Source organism: Dermacentor silvarum, chromosome 3 (genome assembly GCF_013339745.2).
Source record: "Dermacentor silvarum isolate Dsil-2018 chromosome 3, BIME_Dsil_1.4, whole genome shotgun sequence".
Lineage (NCBI taxonomy): Eukaryota > Metazoa > Arthropoda > Arachnida > Ixodida > Ixodidae > Dermacentor > Dermacentor silvarum.
In genome coordinates, this window is record NC_051156.1 from 4,220,923 (window position 1) to 4,235,552 (window position 14,630).

Here is a 14,630-nt window from a genome sequence, read left to right on the forward strand (position 1 = left end):
TCCAACATATTTTTCTGTCTTTCAACACCCCAGCCCCCCCCCCCCCCTCCCCCTCACCCAGGTAGGCCTGCTCGGCGCTATTGAAGCGCCCAGCCAGCTACATGCTGCTATGTAGAATCGGCTGCGCACACTCGTGCAGGCACCCTAGACCTGGGGTCATCATTGTCTCTCTTGACTTGGTGCCGGTGAGGAGATTTTCGCTTCGTCTGGTTTTCCTTTTATGATGCGCATACCCTCCGTTGGGGATGGGGCAGGATTTGGACGATATTAGAAAATTGCAGTTACTATTAAAATTGGTAAAATTGGCAGAAATATAGAATAAGAGATAACGTATGAAGAACTTAAGAAAAACGCTCTGGCTCCATGACTAAGCAAGAAATATCTCTGACAGTTTACAAAAGAGAAGGCTGCTAGAGAAAGAATATTCAGAATGTAAAAATTTAAACCAAGTTGTCTAAGCCTTGATCCTAAAGTATTTTTGCTTAAGGAAGAAATACGGCGACAGAATAAAAAAATATTTAATTTCAACTTTTCTACAGATTGGGCACAGATGGGAGGGTGTCAGACCAGCCCGGTGACGATTTAAAGTATAAAATTAGTATCCGACAACGTAATCGAGTAAAAATTACTTTAATTTGTGTGGTGTGAAAATATTTATTGTGCCACTGGAATAGGTGATGTCGATGTTCTGAAAAATCAGCTGTAGTTGGGATCAACAAGTCTTGAATAATTGCATATCTCCTGAAATTAGCACTAGTTAGGTAAGCTGCTGTAGGAAGTAATTATATTACTGAGCCATTGAGGGCTGCCCTCGCGAGACTGCCAGACATTTCGTTCACGAATGATCGCTGATGCCCAGACACTCAAAGCAATCTTATTAAATTTATGTGCGCAGGCACTAGAAAATGAAATGAACGAAAAAAGTTTAGTTCCCCTATTTGGTGTGAGCAACGAACAAAAAGATAGAGAATCCGTTATTATGACGACCGTTCATATTGATGAATTTAGTTTGTGTAAGACTAACACGAAAGCTGGAAGTTCAGGCACAAATACGGATAAAAAGTCTGGAATCCTAATTGAGACTGACCTGTCTGTGGTGTTTGAGTAGTCTTTTCTTATTCGCTCTGTCAGGAAGGAAGCGTGCACACCGCGTCTCGAACAAGTACACCACTTTTTTCTCTCTCCTCGGCCTCCCCACCACTCCTTCTCCGTCCTCCCGATGTCGCTCCGTCCAGTGGCGACATCTCTCGGCTCCGTATCGGTGATGATGATGTCGCTCTGTCCCGTGGCGCCATCTCTCGGCCTTGCGGTGGTTGTCTCCGCCACACAGCCCTTACAACTCTTTTCTTCCATGCGTAGCTAGCATACTGACTGGGCAACGTGAATGCTTGTAAGTTTGTAAGCCCGCGGCAATCGTAAAAAATGCTTGCTTGTGGTCGTCATTTCGCCTGTCGTCCCTCCATCTTAAAATTATGTGTACACTGATTTTTCTGAGTGGTGGGCATAATTATCAGCAGATTCCACAACAAAACGTCCACGCTGGCGGTCGCCATCTGCAATAGGGTCTCAGCTCTGAAACACAAGAACCTAGATCTTACAAAGGTTAATGCATTTATTTGGCATGTGTTGTAGATGGGGCAGGGCGCTAAAGTGGAATGTATTAGAAAGCGGAGATTAAAATTTCCGTGTTCTACAAACAAGTGAATTTCACTGAACTAAATTTCGTGACACTGCTGCCTTAAAAAGTTTACCCCGCTCTTCAAACACTTTTTCTCGTCCCTTTAAGTCCATAATTTGTGTATATAATAATGTCAGTTGTAGCATGTTCTCACATTTTTGTGGATGCTTCGTTAACGCTCCGATTTCATTCCATTCAAGCAGCCCTGCAGCGCAATCATGGGCGCTATAACGTAAACACATTTCAAACTGTTTTATTACGATTATGCAATCAGCCCTCCACGATTTACATTTTTACGTGGCAGTGTAACGCTGACTAGACCTTTCGGCATGTATACGACATCACTGACGACACTTCCTCGCAGAGGATCTGTCTTAGCGACATTTTTAACCTTCCGTTGCACGCCGCCGCAATTTTCAAACAGCCATCGCAAGGTAAGCAAGGGGAAGCGGGCCAATCCCAGGCGCTGGAATCCCCCTCCTTATCCGGCTATCTACTTCCCCTGCGCTCGGTCGGCCCCACCGAAAACCTCTTCAGTTTTGCGTGCTTCTCGCCTCTCGTCAGCCAATTAGATAAAAAATGCCTGTCAAAGTAGGTGAGTAGGTCACCTTTTGAAATCAACAAAGGTGACCTCCTATAAACGACGAGAGCGTGTTTGTGCTCACGTTTGTGTGGCAAGTTGACGCATTGTTACACTGTAGATGCCTATTTTTGCCCTTTTTTTACGCATGCAACGACTAGAATTTCACTTGGAGGATTTTCCACGGAGTCTGATTTATGCCTATACTATTGAAACTAGGTTGTCTATGTCGTCCCAAATGTTTTCGCCGTTGGTCTGTAATTCTGAATATCAACATGACTATACGTATGTAGTGCTAAACTGTCTTGTAAACAAAATGGACACATCCTGTGCATTTAGTGTTGGTGTTGTCAATGAGCTCAGCAACATCTTCTAACAAACATATCTTTTGAAAATAAGGAGCGTTGCACTACAATTCTGTTGCAGCCAGATTTATTGCTTCAGACCTTTGCACGTTCTGCTCGAATATCTATTCTGGCAGTTTTTCATTTTGAACATGAAAACATTCCTACATATAGTTTACATTCCCTCATCTTCTAGAATATTTCCGTTTATTTTCCAGTCGACGCATTTCCTCCAAGTAAGAGGGAAGTCATTGTGTGGGGTAGCAACAAATACCCTGAAATTTCTGCTTCATCGCTGTCCTCCGGGCCCTGACCAGCCTGTTGACGTCAGCTCCCTGCCCTAAAAGCGAATACGAACGGCGAAAACAATCAAGTATCATACTTTAAGCAAGAGAGCAATACCGCGACAAGTGCTTGTACCTCTCCGAGGCCTGCTACGCACATACACTTCCCTTTTTTAACCTCCGGCTCGCTTGAAAGGCTATTTGTGTTTAAAAAAACTGATACGGCTCACTATGCCACCCGGACGTTTATACGCTCAGCGCTACGGCTTCTGCGGCCTAGTCGCTAAAGTTCTTGAGACCGATCAAAACAAGGTAATCGACAGCAAGGACCCTTTCGGTTCTAACGAAACACCTCGATTCTGCGCCACAGACGAAAAACTTGAGCACAGCACCAAGCGAAAGAACTGCCATACCCGGCTGTCGTAGCCATCTTTGTTTATTTGGACAGTGTTGCCGGCACTAGTAAAGGATTTTGGAGTTGCCAATGGCACAGTATAAGGGCAGCCTCCTGGACTTCTATACGTTATTTTTTGTGAGCATCGTCTTATTTGAAACTTAAGCACAGTAGACTCGTTAAATGGAACATCATGGGACCAAAGAAGGGATTACCTCATCTTCAATATATCCACAAAATTCATATTAAGAGTTCAGAGAATGAACACCTTTTAACATCAAAGATGATTCATCACTACACACACGACTATCTTTTTAGGTTAGGTTCTTTGTTTACAAAATGCATTTATGGTTTTCTTTTTTTCGCCTACTACCGCCCGATTCATAGTCCATACCCCGTAGTGGGTTGAACCATACCACAAGGCACGAAGCAACCAACAAAGCTGGCCGCTGCCAGGCGTGGCGGGTCGTCTACGGGGCGCCGGCACCCGATGACCGAGGCGCCCCTTCCGTTCGATCCGCCGGACGTCGATGGCCCCGCTTTCTGAACAGTGCCTGGGTTGTTAACAGCGATCCATTATCCCATATGCAAAGCGACAACTCAAGCCTTGTTTCGAGGTGACGACGCATGTGCAAACCCATTTTGAAAACACAGGAGAGCCACGGAGCTGTCGGCGGAAAACGAGATTGCTGTCTTCAATTTGTAATCCATTAACCATGAGGCGTTCAAGTAGAGAAGATCCATGGCCTGATTCTCAGTACTGCCGCGGCTTCGTCATTAGGAAGCGTTTGTTGTAAAATGCGTGTATCGTGAAACCGGCGTTAATATGTGGTACGTGCACTTGAGGCTATAATGGCGTGACACATCTCGGCGCCGAGATACGGTGCGGTATTGCAAGCACAATGTGCCGCCGGGAGTGTGCTGTGACGCAGTTATTATTAGTAGTAGTTGTCAGAGATTGAGGTACTTTTACTGTGTCTTGGTCGCGTTGTTATGAACTGGGATGGGTAACAATAGGATTGATCGGTAATTAGGTAATGCTCGATACGTAGGCGGTCCAGACAGCCGCTGCTGTGCAGAAGCCAAGGTACCTACCAGCAGGAGCTGCCACCGGGAGCAGGCGTGGGCAAAAGAATGGAGGCCCTCAACGTTACCAATGTGAGTGATGTGTGCTTGGCCCAGTTGGTCTGATGTGTGTGTAACATTAAGCCAACATTAAGCCGTTCCCTACTATGTGAGTCTTTCTGTGTCCAGCCCAAGCCTCACACCAACAGCAGCGACAACCTTGTGTCCGTGCGGCATGACGCGTTGTCGAGGCTCCTCAACATCTTTCTGTCTGTGCACCTGCACTCGGGAGACATCGAGCAGCCCGCCAAACGGTGGCTCGAGAAGGACCCAAACGACACGATCCGGTTAGTACAGGGTTATTTAGCACCCATATAAGATGTGAGTTTACCGTTTAGCCTTAAATTTTAAAGACAGCCCTACATACTTAGCTCATGACTCTCTCTTTGTTGATGTCACGCCTGTTTCAGAGGTATAAGATGAACGTTAATTTATAGGGACATTGAATATGAAAGCGACACTTGGTCAGGCTTACTGCTCTTTCGGGAAAACTATAATCGGTTGATCGGCCAAAAAAAGGTGACGCATGGTGTATTGCTACTTAAGATCGTGAGCGTCGTGCGAGCAGCACAACGAACGGATGATGCCGCTGACAGCAGTCCCGTGCGAACGTTGTCATGCTGTCGTTACATGTCGGATTGTTGCTACCCAGTTGCAGAACTACAGAAATTTCTGTCGTGACTGCACAAACGCCTGTCATACCACATAAGTTGCTGACGTTTCTGTAGTTGTGACAGACATTTCTGAGGTTACGACAGAAATTCTGACCTTGCAACAGAAACTGTCATGGCAACCAAGAGTTCTGAAGTCGCAACAAAAACTTTCCATTGCTACGATTCTGACGTCGCAACAGGAGCTCCCTGTCCCGAAGACAGAGTGTTCTGAAGTGGCAACAGAAATGTTCTGTCGTGACAACAAGATCTCTGAAGTCGCAACAAAGACTTTCCATCGCGACAACGATTGTCACGTTGCAGCAGGAACTCCCTGTCACCCTCACCGAGGGTTCCGAAGTCGCAACAGAAACGTTAGGTCGCGACAACAAGAGTTCTGAAACTAAAACAAAAGCTTTCTATCGCGACAATGATTGTGACGTCGCAACACGAAGTATGTCACAACGACAGGCGCTCACTGCCGCGTCGTTAGAAATGTGTGACTTTCGGTCGCAGCGACATTGCGTTGTATTGCACGCTAAAGAACCCCAGGTGGTCTAAATTATTCCAAAGCCCTCCACTACAGCGCGCCTCATAACTGGTTCTTGCACGTAAAACCCCAGGAAGAAGAAGACATAAGTTTTTACGTCGCGACAGAAGCGCTTTCCGTCACGACGCTTTAAAATTTTATGTCAATTTCACATCGGTGTTGTACAATGTACTTTTATCTTAGGTGGTATTCAAAGGTGCTTTCTGTGAATCCGGCAATGCTGTTATCACAGATACCGGTATTTAAGTCGATGTCGCCAATTGTCATAATTGTGCCGTGACGACGAGGCACAAACAATCGCCCCACTGGGCTCCTCAAGATCGGCCGCTGATTGAAATCATAGCATTTGCGACAACAGCTGCGTAGCCATTTAGTTTTATTTTGCAAGATGTGACACACAGGCCTGTGGGCTTACACGCATTGTTACGCTCACACATTAGTTAATTTCCCAGAAATATTTCACAAGCCTTTGCAAGGGGCAAAGTAAGTTTTAGGTTGTTCCACAAAGCTACGTGAAAAGCTCTCTCGATCGGGTGTCAGTATTCTGAAAAAAGCGTTACTGCGAGAAACCGGTGCGTTGTCTAAATGAGCACTTAGGCACGAATGGTTATGTGGCTATTTCGCACTGAACACGCCAATTATATGCGCGCTCAAAAGTGTAAAGAGCGAGAGACAGTTGTCGAAATGAGTAACAACCTTTACAGAACACACGGTTGCCGTTGTCTATTTCTGAATGTCTTAACTGATATACGAGTAGATATCGTCAAGCAAAATCACTGTTCTAGCATTTCGCTGAATACTTGTCGATAGTAACAACCCTTTTACTCTTCTAGAGAGGCGTCAGTTCATGTGGCGGGATGAAAACGCACCTTTACTATCATCATACAAATGTAAACATCAGAAAGGACAGAGATTCTTTGTGTTGACATGGCCAAAACGTTAAAGTCATGTTCGGCATGGTGCTGTGCTAAGATACTGGGTTTGGGAACAAGTTCGTATCCCTCCCGGGTCTTTCTTTATTTTTTTACTTTTTACTTCTTTTAAACGAACCAATATACATAGTCCTAAAGAGATCTGTGACATGTATTTAATTAAATATTGATCAAGAACTATACAGGACGTCGACTACAGGACCTCAGACTACAGGACGTCAGATTACAGGACATCAGACTAAAGAAGTCAGACAACTGACGTCAGGCAACAGAACTTCAGACAACAAATGTCCTAAAATACGACAGACTGAAATTTCCTCTTGTGTTTTGCAACTAGGTAACGTTGTCATGTAACGTGACAACATTGGCATGGGAATAGCGATGAGGCCCGAGGAAACAGGTTGAATTATAATTTATCTGATGTAAATCGGGCGGTGTGCAATACTTACCATGCCTCATTACTTGCTTCGTATGTCTGCAGTTTATTGGGGAAATTCACGTAGTAAAATTTTTTCTGATTAAAATTTACCGCTTGCGGTAAGGACTGTGGAAGAACAGCGCGCCTACGAAGAGCAGAATCCAGAATGTGCGCGGCGACAGAGGGCGGCACGTAATAAGGACGAAAATCGTGCCGCAAATGCCATGCGTAGACAGCTTGGGTTGGATCGCCCCTACCGACTTCACTCCCGTCGTAAATGGGAGCGAACTCATGCGGACTGCGGTGCAAGGCGAATTGAAGATGCAAGCAAACTACTGCTGGTCGCAGCACCAGGTGCGCTGATGACGTTCCGATCATTATAAGCCGTTATCGTTTTTTATGAAACCATTATGAGAACCATTTTATTAAACCATTAGGAAACGTGCACAACCGTACTCCGGCGGCGGCTGCGTAAGGGGCATCTGCGCGGGCCCCTTTTTAGGGGCGAAGCACCTTAGGGCCGAGCCTTGTCCCCCCTCATCGTCGTTGTCGGCCGTAGCTCTGGTTTGCATGGAGTCCGCTAGGGGCGCTGCGGTGCACAAGGGCCTTCGTTCCCGACGCGCGCTCTTTCTCACTTCAGCCATGGATGATAACGGTCAGTGCACAAGGACGTTCGTTCCAGACGCGCGGTCTCTTTCTCTCTTGAGCCACGGTTGATAACGGTCGCTTGTGATAACGGCGCGTCTGCTATGAATGAAAAGGCTAGAGTGGCGGCTCAACTGCGAGCGGAGTCGATGGCACGTGAAGCTGCAGCAAAACGGCAATGCCGGCAAGCGGACCCAGAGCTGAGGGCTCGCGAAGCTGCAGCAGCACGGCAACGCCGGCATGCGGACCCGGAGCTGAGCGCTCGCAAAGGTCGCGCTTGAACCGAGCATCGGCGCCACCAACCTCAGGTAGAGAACGCTTCGGGCTTTTGCCGCCGCTACCCGCGCTGTCGCCGCCTCTGGGTCCGCTTGCCGGCGTCGGGGCATTCACGGTTAACCGAATGATCCCCCGGTGCTTCGCCCACTCATCATCATTCACTTCGTGGATATGCGTTTTTTTAAAGCGATCTCCGATGGGGACAGAGCTCTGCGAGTATTCATAGTTTCGTGCGCGCTGTGTTCTAGCTGCTTAGTTCACGCTGAACCAAGACGCAGCACCAACGTCAATTTGCTCGCTGCCGCGGGCCCAATCTTGAAAGCGATAGTCTTACGTGACCGACCGAAGGAGGGACCGGTTTTCTGGATGGGTAGGCATCGAAATGCTTGCGCTTTAAAAACTGTCAAGACCGCAGTACTCCCTCAAGTGCCTCTGTCGTTTGCTCCAGGCTGTAGACCTACGTGACAGATTCCTGCGCCTTGTGACGTGGGAGACTCATGTATGGGCTAAGTATGGATATAGCCCGTGTGCATAGTTAACCTCGCACTATCATCGTCATCCGCACTATCTTGCTCTCCTCCTTCTCACTTTCCCCTACGCAGAATAGCAAGCCGAGGAAGAAGCTCCTGTGGCCGTCCCCCTGCTTTTCTCACAATAAAAAAGCCCCCCCCCCCCCCCCCCCTCTACCTCTCCTTCTTCTTCTATTGCACAGACTGTTGGCGACGCTCAACGACTCGTCATCCTCGATAGCGCCGTGGTCCTCTTCTCCCTCCGCCATCCCGGTAGAGTTCGGGGCGCCCGTGCAAGTAGCGACCGCAGCGCCCCGCGAGGATGTCGAGTTGCTCCTGTCGGTGATGCTGACCACCGCGTGCGTCTTCCTCTGCTTCCTCCTCCTGCTGACGGTCAAGTGCTGCGCCAATCTGTGCTGCATTGACTTACTCTACTGCATCGCCCACTGCGGACGCCGACCACCCACAGTGTGAGCAGCCGCGTGCACGTTGCATGTGCACAGCTTCGAACTTTTTCGCACGTTTGCGCAGCAACACGGGAACGTTCTGTTTACACTCGTCATATCCACTATGCAAAAGCAATGGGTGAACGCATCATTGTTTATTGTGCCTGCTTTGATTGGCTGTTTCACATGCGGGAGGCTGAAACATATACAGCCGCAACCACGCTAGAGGAAAAATGCACGCGCCGCTCCGCCGGTGGTAAAACGCCGCTGCGGCAGTGCGGTCACACCGACTGGCGGTGTGACCGCACTCCACCTACATGCACCAAGTACATGTAGTCAGATGTCGCGCGCTTTTATAGTGAAGCTGTATATGGCTACCCCGGGAAATTTTCAGCGTCCGTGCATGCACACCATCGCGTCTACAAAGGAAAATTTTCGTCTCCATCGCGAGTGTAATTTTGAGTTACCGCGTAACAGAATCATGTTTTCTCGTATGTTCAAATTAACTACCCTATGCTATCATGTCTGCAGGTTGTGTGTAAGACGTACTTTACAAATTTTGTCACATTTTACTTTGAGAAATTGAATTAGTTCAATAACGCACTTGCGCCAGGCTGAGGATATAAGTTGCACTCCGGCACACTTGCGCGCGCGCGTGATGAACATGTGCACATGATGTATCGATCCTTGATAATTGGGCGCTCTGTCCGTTGCATCGGTCGCGCTGAGTGTGCTGCGACCGTAGTCGAGATCAGGGTAAGACTGTTAAAAAATTACACTGACGTTCACACAAGCATATGGGCACCGCGAACGTGCACCGCGGCGTCGAAGCACCAACCGAAAGAGCGCGAATGAGGTCGTGGACGCTACATTAATCTCGATGGCGCCACACCTTGTGGTGGTGGCGCTTGTGTGACGTCGGCAACCGCTTCGCTGTACTTCCACTTTCACAGGGTGGAATGGAGGCGGAAATTTTAACACGAAAGTGTTTTATTCCGGGGTCCACCAAGACTTCACTGACGTATTTCCGTCACGGAAATACGTCATAGAACATAATACAAAGAAAGAAACCAGAAGAAAAAGTTCCACAAACATGCAAAATTTGGGAATCGAACCCACGACCTCTCGGTCCGCGACGATAGATCGCCGAGCGTTTAACCCATTGCGCCACAAACGCATTCGCAGAGAGCTACACAGACGCGCCTTATATATCTAACACTCCTCCGTGTACCCGCGCTCTTGCTCGGGGCGGTGCCGCCGCCTACGAGCAGAAAAGAGAAGTACTGCATTATGACACTAAAGCCCGGGATACATGGAGCGAACTTTCTCGACGAACTTCACGCGTCAAGTAACGACGCGGCGACACGACGCAGGATGTTTGCTGTGTTGCAATACATGCGGCGAACGCCGCCGCGCGTTGGCCGCCGTGTTGGCGGCGGTCCCGGCCGCCCGCTTCGAACTGAATTTGGCGTTGTCCTTGTAGAATTCACTTAGTTGGAAGCAAATGACTGCGTAAACGGCTTTCGCTTAGTCTCAGGCCGCTTCGACGACAGAGTATTATGGATAACCTTGAGTAGTTTTCGAGATCGCTTCTCGTTTCGAACGCGTCTAAGCCTAGCGAAAGAAATATCCGATGCCAACGTCATCTATCGGGGAAGTCGGGAGATAGGCATGACGACAGCATGTGGCCTCTGAGATCAGAAGATTTCTGTTGAAGGTTGTTGTAGAGAGCTTGCACTGCTTGTCTGTTTCCTCGCAGATCAGCGGATATGGGATGTACAAATACAACGCGATTCCTGAGAGATCATACTAGGAACTACTCAATCGGTGCAGAGACATGCAGACACGGCAACACCAACGCGATTGCAGACGACGCGAAAAGGCGCGCGCGCGCGAAACACCAGCATGCATTGCGACCGGAACTAGTGCCTCCTGATTGGCTGTCGTCCACCGCTGCGCGCTAGACGCTTCCGGCGGCGGCGTTCGCCCGACGAAAATGTTTGGACAGGCAGATCGGCTGCGGACGGCAAATTTCTTGACGCGGGCCGTCGGACGTTCGCCGCCCGACGAAGTTCTTCGCTCGGACGCCGGTTATTCGCTCCATGTATTCCGGCCTTAACGCGCACCGACAGTGAACGCTTCGGTGGTCTCAGCACTACGACGCCTAGATGCCAGCATTCGAAGGGACGCTGGCATCAAGAAGCACTACCAACGCCACCTAGGTGGCGTTCACCGTACTCAGCACAGCGGAGCGTGGCCTCCGCAATTAGCTCTGAAAATGTTTCTGAAGTTGATCGCGGAGGCTGCAATTACGACGCGCTGTACGCGCTGATTTGACTCGGTGACGATTCAGTTACGTGCTTTGTCTTGCGCGTTGTATTAGTGTGTCAGTTACGTGCTTCGTCTTTCGCGTTGTGCTAGCGTGTGCAGCGTAGTGCAGCTTCCATATGCACGACGGTTGCTCATGGTCATCGACGTTGGTAGTCGTGATGGAGGAGACGTGCCACCAGGCGTCAGCGTGGGTGCATCAACGCCTAAGGGCGCTTTAGCCACAAAACACCAATAGACATTATATATCAATGTGCAATAAACATTACACTACTTCTGTGAAGACACGTTTCACTTTCGTGTTCTATACCGATTCCTATATAAGAGGGATCAACCACATTTTTTTCTGTCGTCTGCTGCACATCGGCGCTGTGTTTACGTTCTTCGATCATCCTTCGTTCTTACGTGAGTCATGTCAGTGGATGATGACGACGTCGTTGCCACTCTAATCACAATCATAACAGCGTGATCATTTATGTTGCGGCGTCACCACGTTCAAGAAACAAAGGAGAATGAAGTTCTGAGTGTCGCCTCTGCGTCCTTGAATTCAGGGTCCGTCTGTCGTATGGAATCCGATATGGCGCACAGTATAGAAACATATTTCCATTAGGACGTCTCCGTTTAGATTCATCATTCTAAAGACAATCGCAGACCATGATGACCAAAAACAAGCCCAATGGAGGCCAAACCAAGCGAACCAAGCAAGCGCGAACAAGAGCTGCTGCGAGCAGATGATAGTGCGAAACGAGCCGTCCGGCTGATACCAGGCGCGAGTGCGAACTGAGTGGTAGGGCGCGGGTCCGCATGACACCCGTTTCCTGCGCGCATGTCATTGAAGGGACCGCTCTCATTGGCCTCCTCTGTCTTCACCCCGCGGCAAGCCGCGATATATCGTTCCAAGGCTGGTCCCCTCCCACGGTACAAAAGAGCTGCCAGGCGGTAGCTTCCGCGGCGTGCGTTTTGCCACTGGCGGCTCGCCACGCGCGTTTTCACTGTAGTGTGGTCTAGGCTTAACGCAAAACAACACAACCTATTCGAACAAACATTTCCACCCTTCTTATTAGCCTGCGAGGTCCTCGGTGCTGCGTTCCCTAATTTAGCGTCCAGCTTTTCTAAAGACTATCTAGCCCTAAAGCGCGAGGACCTGTAAGGAAACAGTGCACGCCGAAGTACCACACGCCCCACTGTGTCATGAGCCTATAATAGCACTTTAAAGGTCAGGTGTGTTGAAGTGATGCCTATAATTAAGCCACCCGAAAAGAGAATTGATTAAAATTTAGTTTAATGAAGGCAAATTATATTAAATAAGTGCGTTGACTCAACACTTTTCTTTCTTATGCACTCACCTAACGTGTCCGCTTACACGTTCGTTAACCTTGCAGCAGGTGGCAACGAAGGTCTATTACGCTACTGCTTCCTTGAGTAGAAAAACAAGCTATCACTTTATAGATGCGAACTTTTATTACACATTTCCTCGGTGTCTTGACCCCAACTGGTCTTATGCTGTTATATATTTCTTGTGTGGGAAGATATTGTCATATCAAACCAGAAGCCACGAAGGCTTCTCCCAGCAAGCCGGTGAGGAAGACCCGTGCTCAAGTGAACCGTGATGTTTTACATCGAAGCTGTTAAGGGCTCAGTCTCCGATGGTCGTGTCCGCGTGTAGAAAAAAAAACTCTAATTGGCTCGAGCATTTTTGGTTTCGCACTTTTAATATTTCAGTCTGAGAAGATTTACCACGAAAGGCATGCAATGCCGGTGTTTTGTTTCATGAGATTTGTTTATGGGCTGTCATTCACAAAATTCTGAGGAGCTGTATAAACTTGGATATGTAGCAGCACCAGCAACGCGCAGAACGTTTGTCGACGGCGGCGGCGTTTTGCCCGCATTCGCACCGAACGCGCGCGGCGTTTGTGACGTGTTTATGAAGAACGTGCCAACCTTTGCCGTACACCCTATGGCAGTGTACCGTAGCGACCATAAAGCCATGGTCCCTGTGGTCGCTAAATAAATAAAAACCACCGGATAATATATATTTCTCATTCTTTAATAGTTCAAATAACCAATTACACCATCACGTCTTAATAGTCATATTTGGAAACACATAATTCCCACTGTAGTACAGCTTTGCTGGTCTTCCATCTCCACCCCAGTGGAAGGGCTAACAATTTTTTCATTAGAAATTTATCGCGTACAGAGCCTCTCACTGTTGTTCAACATCTACAGTATCATATCACCCGCTTCAAAAATAACGAAGGCGCCTACCCAGCAACGCCAACTAAGAAATCGAACATCCGTGCGCTTGCGCACCATCGTGGCCAAGTGCTGTTTCGACGGCAGAAGCGGCCAACAAGTGCCTCCACATATGCTACAGATGACTGCTCGAGCACTCTGTGTGGCAGTGAGCGGGTCTGTATTGCTCAGCTACGTGTTAATTTTGTATAATTGATTGCGAAGCCTAGTGCGAATAACGAGAGCCACACGCGTAAGATAAGCTGGGAGCCACGAGCGCCTATTGGTCAATCTTGATCGCAGGAAGCCAGACCCAAAGTCTGCAGAGCCTGTCGTCCTACGATTGCTGCCAGATCGCGCTTCGTTGGAGCGGCTTCTGCGCGAAGAGGACAGCGCCAAGAAGAAGGCGGGCCCATCACGCTTCGAAAAGAAGACGTTCTACTTGCACAGCGTGTGAAACACAGCGGCCGGGCATTGAGGATCGCGCACCTGGAATGGAGGGACAGCTCTAAACTACGGCACGGAGACAGTTTTCACGAAAGTTCTGTGCGAAAAACCATTTGCGGTTGCCAGGTCAATGTGTGGCTCTTTGCGACGCCAAATTTGTGCCACTGATAGCCAGCCCAGTTTGTGCGGCTAAGAATGTTTGGAAGAGACAGATATGGTATGCCAACTGCAAGTTTAGGCAGCCTGATGACTTTATTGTGGCACTTCTGGTGCTGGGATAAATAAGATGTAATGTATCTTGCACGTCTTGCAGATACTTGTTAGGACGCTCTAAGTTATTGCAGATAAGTCCGCATCACCGTTTACATTAATCATGGTAAATTTGTGGTGAAATGTGAATGGGCTGACCGACAGTGCCACGGTTTCCACAAGTATGCAAGGAAGGCGAAATATTCGAGATGTGGAAGAAAGGTAATACAGTGAACTATGCCGAAGAGCGCCGATTGATTGATTGACATGTCATTTAATCAGCTAACACAAATGGCACTTACAGCTTTACTTTATTATATGCTGAACTACGCACTTTACGCATGAGAATGTCTCGGGTGTAAGCAATGAAGCACGCAATTACCGTGCTTCCTTTACGTTAAATTGGAGGTTCGTATAACTGAGAGTCTTGGCGGCATTTGTGTTGTCATTTTATTGCATGTATGTTGAATGCGTATTATTGCAATGCAGTCATGGAAAAGTGCAAAATCAAGTGAAACCGGAGACTTTGCAAAGAAACTGCGT

General features: G+C 48.3%; 1 protein-coding gene across 1 annotated transcript; it reads left to right on the top strand.

Annotated features, from left to right (window-relative positions):
* Nucleotides 1-3,728: 3,728 nt before the first annotated feature.
* On the top strand, nucleotides 3,729-13,848 carry LOC119443697 (uncharacterized). The gene is made up of 5 exons (XM_049664457.1): nucleotides 3,729-3,897; nucleotides 4,333-4,438; nucleotides 4,535-4,692; nucleotides 8,589-8,855; nucleotides 13,695-13,848. Exons 1-5 carry the CDS (start codon nucleotides 3,866-3,868, stop codon nucleotides 13,846-13,848), a joined length of 717 nt encoding a protein of 238 aa, XP_049520414.1. The 5' UTR covers nucleotides 3,729-3,865.
* Nucleotides 13,849-14,630: the final 782 nt, after the last annotated feature.

Coding starts and splice junctions, on each gene's coding strand:
- LOC119443697 (XM_049664457.1), top strand. CDS start 3,866: ATGCAAAGCGACAACTCAAGCCTTGTTTCGAG. Junction 3,898..4,332: donor AACTCAAGCCTTGTTTCGAG/GTGACGACGCAT, acceptor CTCGATACGTAG/GCGGTCCAGACAGCCGCTGC. Junction 4,693..8,588: donor GACCCAAACGACACGATCCG/GTTAGTACAGGG, acceptor TCTATTGCACAG/ACTGTTGGCGACGCTCAACG.